At 30.3% G+C, this 11,813-nt stretch overlaps 2 protein-coding genes across 4 annotated transcripts; both read left to right on the top strand.

Annotated features, from left to right (window-relative positions):
- The first annotated feature begins 1,628 nt into the window (after positions 1-1,628).
- LOC107463411 (transcription initiation factor IIA large subunit) lies at positions 1,629-5,431 on the top strand. 3 transcript variants are annotated; one of them, XM_021129931.2, is made up of 11 exons: positions 1,629-1,969; positions 2,174-2,332; positions 2,426-2,566; positions 2,782-2,839; positions 2,936-2,970; positions 3,186-3,314; positions 3,737-3,880; positions 4,517-4,580; positions 4,658-4,833; positions 4,959-5,042; positions 5,135-5,431. In XM_021129931.2, the coding sequence occupies exons 1-11, from the start codon at positions 1,838-1,840 to the stop codon at positions 5,156-5,158; spliced, it is 1,146 nt and encodes a 381-aa protein (XP_020985590.1). In that variant the 5' UTR covers positions 1,629-1,837; the 3' UTR covers positions 5,159-5,431. The 3 variants fall into 3 exon arrangements, with proteins under 3 accessions (XP_020985590.1, XP_052108375.1, XP_015937687.1); XM_052252415.1 differs by having other exon boundaries at positions 2,912-2,970; positions 4,667-4,833; XM_016082201.3 differs by having other exon boundaries at positions 1,631-1,969; positions 2,912-2,970.
- Positions 5,432-8,939: 3,508 nt separating this feature from the next.
- Positions 8,940-9,251, top strand: LOC107463412 (uncharacterized). Its single transcript, XM_016082203.2, has one exon. The coding sequence runs from the start codon at positions 8,940-8,942 to the stop codon at positions 9,249-9,251; it is 312 nt and encodes a 103-aa protein (XP_015937689.1).
- The last annotated feature ends 2,562 nt before the right edge of the window (positions 9,252-11,813 follow it).

The following is an 11,813-nucleotide window of genomic DNA, read 5'->3' as shown; positions in this document are numbered from 1 at the left end:
CACCTTGAAGCTTGGCAATAGTGGAACTTCTCAATTGCGATTGAGAAAGAAAGTGGACGTAGGACAAGGATTGTGCCGAACCACTCTAAATAGCGTTTGCTTCTCTCCAAACTCATCTCTTCAATAATATTGTCTCTTTACTTTTGAGCAAATAAATTGTGATCGAAAAGTAGCTTCGTAAGTACTTAAGGAGTGGCTTAAGTCCGATTGGTGAAAATCTTGATCAATTTATTTGAGTCGGTGTCTATTGGAAAGTAAAAGCTCCTTATAAATGCTTAGCAATTGAGTTAAGCTCTTGGAAAAATACTAGTACAATAACACTTTTATATATTGTCTTTAAATTTCGCAAAAAGATAAATTGTTGTTGCATTACTCAATTCACCCCCCCTCTTGAGTAATTGTGCATAGGTTCTACATATAACGTAATTACCCTTTTGGTATTATTATATAAATCGTCCTACGCTGCATAGGGTTATATAAAACATGAATCATCTCAACCTAGGACGATTAATGCATGAACTTGTAAGCCAAATGAAACGTAAATTGTGGCAGGGCCTCTTGGATTAGAAATAGAGTATAAATCATCTCAGGGTTGTAAGTTTCACGTGTTTATAGGCTAAATCACACTGGGCTGCCACGATTTATACATTATTGGGACCCTCTTTAGCCTGGCACGATTTATGTGTTAGTTTGTAACACTAACTGGGTTGGGACGATTTATGCCCAAGTTAGTAACCCTAAGGACCCAAGGACTATTTATGCAGGCAAAAACTCTATAAATAAACGAGTTTCAAACGGATGAGCCACACGAGACATTTGTTGAGGGTGTGAGAGATGGCGGAGAGTATTTTCTTGTTAGTGCATCACCGGAGAAAAATTGATGAAAACATAAGTGAGGGTGTAACTTTTTCTAGCAAAAAGCAGATAGGTGTGTTTTCATCAATTTTTTTTCCGATGATGCACTAACAAGAAAATATTCTCGCCATCTCTCACACCCTCAACAAATGTCCCATGTGGCTCATCCGTTTGAAACTCGTTTATTTATAGAGTTTTTGCCTGCATAAATGTCCTTGGGTCCTTAGGGTTACTAACTTGGGCATAAATCTCCCAGCCCAGTTAGTGTTACAAACTAACACATAAATTGTGCCAGGCTAAAGAGGGTCCCAATAATGTATAAATCGTGACAGCCCAGTGTGATTTAGCCTATAAACACGTGAAACCTACAACCCTGAGATGATTTATACTCTATTTCTAACCTAAGAAGCCCTGCCACGATTTACGTTTAATTTGGCTTACAAGTTCATGCATTAATCGTCCTAGGCTGAGATGATTCATATTTTATATAATCCTATGCAGCCTAGGACGATTTATATAATAATACCAACATGATAATCACGTTGCAGAATCTATTTCAGAAAAATCAGGTAATTTTGAACCCAAACAATTTATTTAAGTAAAAAAACCCTATAATTGTCAATCTTATTCCCTAATTGTTGAATTAGCAATCTTTATTTTCCTTGTGAATATCTCAAGTATAGTGAGAAAGGAAAAAAAATGAAAGAAGGAAAACATACATTATTAACACGTGGATTGATGATTAAAAATGGGATGCAAACCTATTTATATTCCTCTCTCTCTCTCTTTCTTTTATTCTCTCTCTAAATCTCTCTCTCCTCCGTCTCTTTCTCTCTCTTCGCCGTATCACTCAGCTCCAACTCCACTCTCCCTCCAAACCCTAGAAACACCGTTCCACTTCCCTTCAAATCGGAACCAATTTCAGAGCACAGGACACTCAATAATATTAATACGCACCTCCCAGCTTCCGCAATTTTCCGTCATGGCGGCCACGGCCACCGTAACCACAAGCCAGGTCTATATCGACGTAATTGAGGACGTCATCGTCAAGGTTCGCGACGAGTTCATCAACAACGCTGGTCCCGGCGAGGAAGTTCTCAAGGAGCTCCAAGCTGTAATCTCATCTTCTTCTCTCCCTTTCTCATTTTGATTCCTTCGTATCATTTTCTTCAGTTACATGAATTAGATTCCTACTTCAATTGATTTTGTTTGCAAGATATTTTGTTTCTGAGCTGGACCTGCTTGATCTAGGGTTAGATCCGATCGGTTATTGGTTTTGTTATTATTTATTTTGTTTATTGTATTTTGATTTGTTTAGTTGTGGGAATCAAAGATGATACAAGCTGGTGTTCTTGTTGCTCCCATAGAAAGGTCCAGTGGAACTAAGACAAACCCCGGTGCAGTTCACGATCTTAATGTGCCGTATGAGGGGAATGAAGAGTATGAGACTCCTACTGCTGAAATGCTTTTTCCACCTGTGAGTCTTAATCATATGTTTTCACCACTAAGGTTATCCCTTTTATGTGATTTCATGAGTTAATAACTTATGGGCTTCTTTTCGAATGTGCAGACGCCTCTGCAAACACCAATGCAAACCCCTTTACCAGGAACCGTGGATAACTCTATGTATAACATCCCAACTGGATCGAGCGACTACACTTCTTCTGGAAATGATGCTGATGTAAAAGGAGGACAACCTAGTCCATACGTGGTAAAGGTTTTTTTTTTTTTTGTTTTTGTCTTATTGGCTCCATAATTGTATCAAAAAGTTTCGGAAAAATTTCCCCAATTGGTTTTAGTTTCTCAATCACTATTCTCCATTTATTCAGTTGGATCAATACATAGTCATTGGCTGAACCTTGTTATTGAAATCTGCACATGGGTCTTTAATTATCATTACATTAAGATTGTTCTTAAATCTTGCAGCAACAACTGCCTCCCTCTCCCTGGATGAACCAGAGGCCCTCACTTGATGTTAATGTTGGTGAGTCCATTTAAACTTGAGACAAAATTTTAGTGAAACCTCTTTGTGCAATGATGATGTGTATTATTGTAGCTTACGATGATGGACGGGATGAAGCTGGTAGAGGAACTTCTAATCAACCTCTTACACAGGTAAGCAAACCAATGAGGTATTAAGAAGAATTGTTGTTCCCTGCTGTTAAAACTTGAAGGGATCATATGATAGTGTTCTTCTATGAAGCAGCAAATACTCCTGTCTTGTTGCACACATTAAATGGGTGATTTGTTATAGAATGCTAAGTGTGAGCTTAAAGAGGTAAAATATGATCATCTCATTTAGATATTATTTATGCTTGAAAAACACCAAGGAATTCTTCAAAGCGCCTATGGGAAAACGAAAACGCGATGATTTGGCTTCACAATATAACAATGCTGATGGATATATACCTCAGCAGGATGGGGCTGGAGATTCTGCATCTGGATCTTTTGAAGTCGAGGTACATCTTGTTTTCTATTGGCAAGTATTTAAAAAAAAAATTATGCTTGGTGGTGCATCTTGTTTGTAAGTAGTTCTGCAATAACTAATGATATTGATGTTAATTGTCAATATTTGGCATATTTGTTATTTCTGTTGAATTTGTGATTAATGACTTACCCTGAATGAATCAAAGTTACACTTATGTTTATGACAATTCACAATTTAACTGGGAGTAGACTAATCTGTTAGGCATTGATCCGCAGTTAATCTGTTGGCTATCACTCTACTCTATTATTGTCAAAAGAGCCTGTGTTGTTTTCAGTTTTAAATCTTACCCCCATATAGGTTGAAATTTAAAATCTTTCAAGAGGGGGAAAAATGGTTGAACATTATCTGCAGATACTTATATTTCTGTCATTTTATTAATTTCACATTTTTCAGGTATGTGGAGGCAGAATCTCCATTAATGCACATCATACAACTTCTAAAGAGAAAATACCAGCTGACTTAGGGAGGCCAACTTCTAGGATTCCGCAACTTGATGGACCAATTCCTTTTGATGATGATATGCTTTCTACTCCTAATGTGAGTAGATATTTTTTTTTCTTTTTATGGGCCTCCTTTCCTTTTGGTGGAAAATGGATACATAGCCCTTGAACTTTTGGTCTTTGTTAAATGTTAATATATACCTCATCTTTCAATTTAGCATTTAATAAAACTGTACAATGTTAAAATAAGGTTACATTCACTTGTTATCTATTTTAATTTGTTGGGATTGGGGACTCCTTCATAATCACTTCAGAATTGATCTTTCTGGTAGGTAATAATTAGTAAGGAATTTTGTAGATTACGTTTGCACAGTTCTCTTTGATTTATTGTAAATATGAGCTCCAGGACTTCACAGTCTTGAGGAAACATTTAAGCATTTCAAATTCTTAGTGGTTAAATTTTCAATTAAAGGTGGATATTGTAATGTATGGAACCTGAAGTAGTTGCATATTTGACAATGATACATATCACACTTGGTGCTACTTTTGGTGGCTGGTAATAGTTAGCCAAATAAGTGGTAAGAAATAAGATTGGATTCTGTAATCCTAGTCGATTCTTTATTTGCTTGCAGATTCAATCTTTCTTTGGTAATTCATTTCGTGCTTCATTTAACACTACTCTCACCATGTTTTGTGCAATAATCTGTGCTGGGTTCTGTTGATCCTGTGGCAGATATACAATTATGAAGGAGTGTTGAGTGAAGACTACAACATTGCAAATACACCGGCTCCTCCTGGTATATTTGGAACATGGTTATATAAGTGTTCTATTTTGAAGATATACATTGCTGATGATGTTTTGCCTTTTTATTAGAGATACCAGCAAGCACCCCTGCTCTTGTAGCTCAAAACGAGGCAGCAAATGACAATGAAGATGACGATGATGATGATGAGCCATTAAATGAGAATGACGACGATGATGATTTTGATGATCTGGATCAAGGAGAAGATCAAGATACACATCATCTTGTTTTGGCTCAGTTTGACAAGGTGATACAACCTTCCTCCTTGTGTGCATGTTACATATGAGTGCTGTTGTAATATGATGTAGTTAGTGGTTCAAGGTTGTAGAATCCTTTTGCTGAGTAAAAGTCTTATACTTACTACGAATACAGGTGACACGTACCAAGAGCAGGTGGAAATGCACATTGAAGGATGGCATCATGCACATAAATAATAAAGACATTCTCTTCAATAAGGTACGGTCTCAAGGACAAAAAAATGATATTTTTCATACTTTAATTTCACTTTTTCAAAATGTTACAATGAATTCTACTTTACCCTTTTTCAGGCGACAGGGGAATTTGATTTCTGATTATGTTGGGTGAGTGTTTCGGGAGGCATGCACCATTAGTCTCATTGAGTGTTTTGTAATCTTTCTCTGATTTTAATTATAAAATGGAAGCTTGAGGAGGAGAGAATTCCTTTATACTTTGGAGACTATTGTTTTGATGTTGGCCTGTTTAATATTGTACATAAAGGATGAGCAATTTTCGGCCTTACTTATGGTTAGGTACGTAGATCTTTAGCACTGTATAATTATAACTGGACAATTCAAAAATTGATTTGTATGATAATCATGGAATTATTTAGGCCTGGTTTTGTTTAATAATAGGCAAGACAAGCACGTTTTAGTGTTTAAGAGGAGAAATTAATGACAGTAGCATTGTATATATTCCGTACCAAAATCCTCATTTAAAACGCCAAAGGGGTACTGGAGTAAAAGGAATTCTTCTTTGAATTATCTTCCTTTGCAACAGTTGAGGCATTTTTTAAAGACTAGTTACATTCTTTCGTAACAGATTGCCTCTTGACTTAAAAGTTTAAACGGTTAGACCTGGAATACATTTTAACAATACATTTTAACAAGAAATTAGAGTGACATCTGCCCAATGCGCCGGGGATGATAATTTAACGATAATATATAGTATATTTTATAAAATATTATATTATTTAAAAATTAATTAAAATATATACAAATTTAACTAATATTAAATTTGATGTATTTTTTATTTAAAGTATTTTATAATATGTTTTTTATATTGAGGTTGTATAGAGCTATATTTTTATTTGTCGCTTTTATTTTTGTATTTGTTTTAATCGATGGATTTAGTCTTTTTATATAGTGTTTGTCTTTTTAATTTTTTGTTGTTGTTGGAGTTGTTTCTTTTTTCTTTTTATCATATGTTCTTGTAGAGACATGTTTTTTTTGAATTATTGACTTGTATCTATTTTCTTATCTGTTATCTTTTATTTTTATTCCATTTTTGTATATATGTTTTTCATCTGAAGATGTATCTTAGATTTGTTTATTTTTTTTAATCTCTTGATTATTATGTCATCTAGGTGTGATGATATTAGTGTTGATGAAGTTGGTTCATATAATCAATGAGCAATATAAATGATGTTTTGAATAAATAAAATTTTTATTGTATTATTTTTTATTTGTTGTAATAGGAGTTGAGTTTTGGTATTTTTTTGTTGAGACAAACTTGGTAATAGTGTATTGTTGAGAGTATAGTTAAAATTATTTACTTTGACTTCAAATATAAGTATGAAGTTGTATAAATTTTACAATTAGGATGGTGCTTGAATGTCATTGTTATCTTGGAGTATAATTAGATTTTTAGATAGTTGTGTCCAATAATTTTTTTGCTTCTCTATTAAATAGCACAAAAGTTATTATAGCACTTAAACCTTTAATTTAATTTTGAATCTATAATAATTATTGAGTTAGTAATTTATAATTTGATGAAATTTTTTATGAATAGGTATAATTTGATGAAATTTTTTATAATTTGAATCTGTAATATTTTTTTATGTTGTAGCACAAAAACTTTAATTTTTTGTGGATTTTTCTTTGACATCTATTCATTCTTCTTCTCTTATATTTTTGTGGATTTTAATGACATCTATAATAGTAAGAATAAAATTGTTTACAATATTTATTGTACGTGTAATTGTGTATATATAATATATTGAATAAACTATTTTTAATAAGAATAATTTAAATAGCATAAAATAAAAATATATGTTAATAATATTTTGTGTTATATTGTCAGATAATGTCTCAAGTGATACAAATTTAAAATAATACTGAAAAATAATTAAAATTGATTTTTTATTTAAATAAGTATAATTATAAAAATTTTAAAATATAGTTATATATAAAGTATTACAAAATAATGAAAAAAGTATAAATAGTAAAAGTAATGATAATGTTTTTTCTTATAAATTAGTTTTAAAAATATAATAAATATTTTTATTTTGTACCAAATCATTTAATAGAATCAATTTTAAATAAATAGACTTTTTTTATTTGTTGGTGTAAATATTTCTTAGACGAACCACGAATTGTAAAATGAAATAATAGCGATAAGAGTCTTATGTATGATATACAAGTATGTTAAATAGTATGAAATTTGAATAGTTTGTAACTTAAAATTTGTTGTGATAATGTTATTGTGATACTTTTAATATAGATATTTATTGTATTTAATTAATTAATTGTCAAAGTTATGGTTTTGTTTTTTCATTTTCTAAAATTTGATTGATTAATTTCTAAATTTTTTCAAGTAAGTAAATGTGTTGACGTGATATAAAACAAAAATGGCTTAAATATATTGTACAAAGACTTTGACATTAATTTTTATATAATAAAAATAGATAAATTATTTGTACTTTAAATCTTGCTTGTTTGGTAACCTTTTTTTTATAATGTTATTTGCTATCATAAAATTGTATTTTACTAATTTTGTACTGTATATTAAGTATGACCATAAACCAATTCAGTCATTAGTTTTGCTATAAACATAACTTTTAAGGATCATATTTCATTCAAGGCAATTGTTAACACACTAAAATTGTAACATGGACTTAACAATTGACATCAATAGAAATTTTGCTTCCCTAGCCTTGTAGGGCATCCTCCTCTTCCGCTGTCTCTCTTTATCATCATATTCTTCTCCCCTTTCACAAAGAGTTGATACTACAGACCCAACTGCTCCATGTTTCTATATAACTATCTTTATATAGTCTTTAGCACTTCCTACTTGCAAGTCCAAATAGGAGATTGAGAAAAGTCAAACTTGTTGCAAAATAAATTACTTACCAAACAGTTTCTTTTTGAAAGAGTATTTTAGCAGGTTCTGCTTATATAATAATATACCAAATTAACACTTGATTTAATAAAATTTTTCGAATAAGTATTTGGATTTTTTAAAAGTACAAGTTTTTTTATTATTATTATTATTATCTAGAACATCCACTATTTATAATAATAATTAAATCTACTCGCATCTTATCTTAATAGATTTAGTTCACAAGATTTAAGAACTTTTATCTCGGTCTTGATTTGTTGATGTTCAGTGAGTGTCTCGAGAAATAAATAAAGCTACAAATTGAATGACTAAATATGGTATTAAGAGTAACTTTAATAATATTGTTTAACTTGAGTTTTGTGTTGATCTCTAACAAATCATCTGTTCGAATATAAGATAGTATTTAACTATTTATTTTATTTCTTTGCATGTTTAAACACTAAAAAAATCCACTCGCACTAAAGATTTCTGAAACGGGCATGGGTGGTGGACTGGTGGCTAAACTAGTAGAAACCCTCCTCACAAATTGTTAGGATTTGAACCCCCTAACTAAATAATTGAAGGAATCCAACTACATGACAAATTGGATTAGGCCACTTGTTTACCTAAAATTATTAAGAATTTCCACTAATTGCTGACTATGTTGGGCCGGCCTCTTTTTTATTCATAAGTATTAATTTGTGATGTGGCAATATTTATTTTTCAATATTCATAGCAAGTAGTAGCAATTAATTTCCATATTTGTAATTTTGTTTTGATTGGCTCTAATTTTACCATTTTGGTCATTGTCATCAAAGTCAAAGAACCAAGTTTAACGTGTGACAATGTTCGTTGGTGGGGCCCACAACAATAACAACAAAAATATAGAATCCAAATTAAAACCCACCTAACTCAGCAACTTCATTCCCATTTCCTCAAATTTTCCATTTTCTTTTCTCTAACTACAAATACTTGCTTCCAAGTTTCATATCCTTCATTGAAGATCAAGATTTTATAATGGAGGGTCTTGTACCTTTGGTGTTAAGAGCAATAAAGAAGAACAGAAATAGACGCCAATATGAGTGTCTTGATTCTTCATCTCTAAGCTATAACATCACCATGGCTGAGATCTACCATCATCATCATCATCATGCACAAAGTCATGTGGATCATCATCATCATCATCATCGAAGACATAAATCTGTTGAAGATTTTGGAAACGGGGTTGTTGCTTCTTCTTCAATATCATCACCCCCTCCAATTCCAAAGCAACAACAACTAATGAGGTTTAGAAGTCAGAGAATGTTCTCTTGTATCACTGGTTCCTAATCATAATTATATTTAGTAGGTTCGAATCTCGTCTTATACATGCAACAATTCATTGGTTGCAACAAACTCTTCAATGGAGCTCCGATTCGTGACAGATTAATCTTGATGCTGCCGAATTGAAAGATACCGTAAAAAATAAAAAAATTATCATATTCAGGTTTGTATGTGCATAGATATAATAATAATAATGATCCTCTAATTAAGTTGATTAGTGAATGGATCATTAATTATTATTATCTAAGTGCCAAGTAATTTTTCTTAATTAGTACTTACTTCCATTAGATAGATAAAAACCAATTATTGAAAGGGCTGTGTATTGTTAATTAATGTTTCGGGTTAATTCTTATTTGAATCAATGCATATATGGTTTCTAAGGCGATTTAATTTGGTTTCTAGTAATTGAGTCTTGGTATTAATTTGTTGAAGGTTTTGGTTTTGTGGTTCTTCATTTGTTTGTATGTGAAATATTTGACTTTTTTCTCCCTTATTTTTGGCTCTCATATAAGCTACTTATTAGCTTGCTGGCATTCACTAGTTTGAAAAATAATTAATCAATTATACTTCCAAATTTTGAAGTTTAGATTGTCCTTTTAAGCAAAGAATCTAACTAAAAACACTGAATATAGATCTATGATTATGCTCCACCGACAACCAGTAATTCAGTATTATAGTTGTGAGATATATATTGTACAATTAATTTTTTTTTATTTTAATAAAAAAGAGTTCAGCATAAGGTAAAGAATAAGGTGGTATTATAATGAAGATTTTATAATTATTTTTATGTAAATTTTTTTTTTTGGATGATGAATTGGATGGTTAGATTTTAATATTTATAAAAGTGTTGTTTTTGTTTAAAGTGTGGCTAAATAAATAAATCACACTTTTAAACAAAACATTTTTATGAAAAGATATTTTTTTATTTTTATTTGAGTAGTTGCCAAGAATAATACCATGAGTTCAATATAAATAATGGAGAATAATTCTAAGATGAAAATTTTTTCAGGTGAAAAAAATAAAGAGAAGTGTATAAATATTTTTAAAAAATTAATAAAAATAAAATAGTATATTTTCTTAGATAAATATTTAATTTTCTTAGATAAATATTTAACTATCTATAAAAGTAAATTTTATCTCATCACTATTTTTGCTCTTTATTATAGTATGCATCAATAATTAATACACTCCCATAAGACTAAAAACAAATAGCTAACTCAAGCATAATGACCATATATACTTTAAAGTTAACTTCGACGTTATTATCGATAACTAAAATGGAATAAGACTTTGTACTTCTTTTCACAATTTACAATTAATTATTTAATTCGCAAATAAATTCATTTTTCTCTGTCAATATATTTTAAAAAATATTCTTATTTCTACTCAACTAAATATCATAAATTACGGATAAATGATTAAATTAGTCTCTAAAAAATTACTCGTTTTTTAAATTAATTTTTAAAAAATTATATTAAATTAACTCTAAATTAAAGAATTTCAATGTCTCAAATTTTCTTCTCAATTAAATTTTGATTTGATTTAATTTCATAAACTTATTATATTAATAGTCAATTGAGACTCTTAGATGTCACTTAACGCGTGTCATCTAAGGAAATTTTGATACCATAAAAAAAATGACAAAAAAACTAACATAACTAATTTAAAATCTTTAAAGAATGAATTTAATTAAAAAAAATCTTTTAGAGACTAATTTAAAAAATAAATTACTTCTTTTAATCTTCCCTTCCCATATAGATTGTCAGCTAATTCTCAAAATGTTCTTCCGTTATTAGTCTAAATTGTTGGGATCATGCACACCATTCCTATCAATTAAACACACAAGCAACAAACAAATATATAGCGATGTCAACATTCTTCTTACAAAGAATACAAATATTATTACTAATTTCAAGAAGAGTAAAGTTAGAGAACCAAAAGCATATCAATCAAAATTCAGCTAAATATCTTTGGATGAATTCAAAATTTTTACGAGTTAATATATATGGATGTTTCTTCTACTAAGTATTAGAATGTTTCTTTTTCATATTAAATAGATGTTCTTTTATATATTTTTTGAATTTGTGATTATTAGAAGTGGATAGATTAATGTGAGAAAAAAAAGGAAGGATTTTGAATTTAAAAAATTTAAAATTAATTAATTATTAATATAAATTAATATAATTTTGTTTAATTTTTGACTGATAAGCTTTTGGTTCCTTATACTATTCCTTTCAAGAATATTCATCCTAGTGTTTTTCAGAAGCGTCTCAATCCACAACACATTCACTAAAGAGATAATTAAAAATAAATTTTTTTTATCAAATTGTCTCACCACCTTATTTTTGTTTGCTTTCTCACCAAACTGATAGACTGTAACAGTCCATGAAACTGACTAAATAAATTCATTTCCCACAGATGTAGTTCCTCGTCCATTAAAAATTACTTACCTAATGTAACTTATTCCAAAATTCACAATCCCTTACCACAATTTTTGTGGGTTGACACCATAATTGAAGAGTGATATTGTGACTTCTGAATTTAATAATGTTACTCATTTCTATTTTG

Source organism: Arachis duranensis, chromosome 8, assembly GCF_000817695.3.
Source record: "Arachis duranensis cultivar V14167 chromosome 8, aradu.V14167.gnm2.J7QH, whole genome shotgun sequence".
In the NCBI taxonomy this organism is placed as follows: Eukaryota; Viridiplantae; Streptophyta; class Magnoliopsida; order Fabales; family Fabaceae; genus Arachis; species Arachis duranensis.
Note: the sequence above shows the minus strand (reverse complement) of the source record. Positions and strands in the feature narration are given on the sequence as shown.

Coding starts and splice junctions, on each gene's coding strand:
- LOC107463411 (XM_016082201.3), top strand. CDS start 1,838: ATGGCGGCCACGGCCACCGTAACCACAAGCCAGGTCTATATCGACGTA. Junction 2,971..3,185: donor CTAATCAACCTCTTACACAG/GTAAGCAAACCA, acceptor AAAAACACCAAG/GAATTCTTCAAAGCGCCTAT. Junction 4,834..4,958: donor TTTTGGCTCAGTTTGACAAG/GTGATACAACCT, acceptor CTACGAATACAG/GTGACACGTACCAAGAGCAG.
- LOC107463412 (XM_016082203.2), top strand. CDS start 8,940: ATGGAGGGTCTTGTACCTTTGGTGTTAAGAGCAATAAAGAAGAACAGA.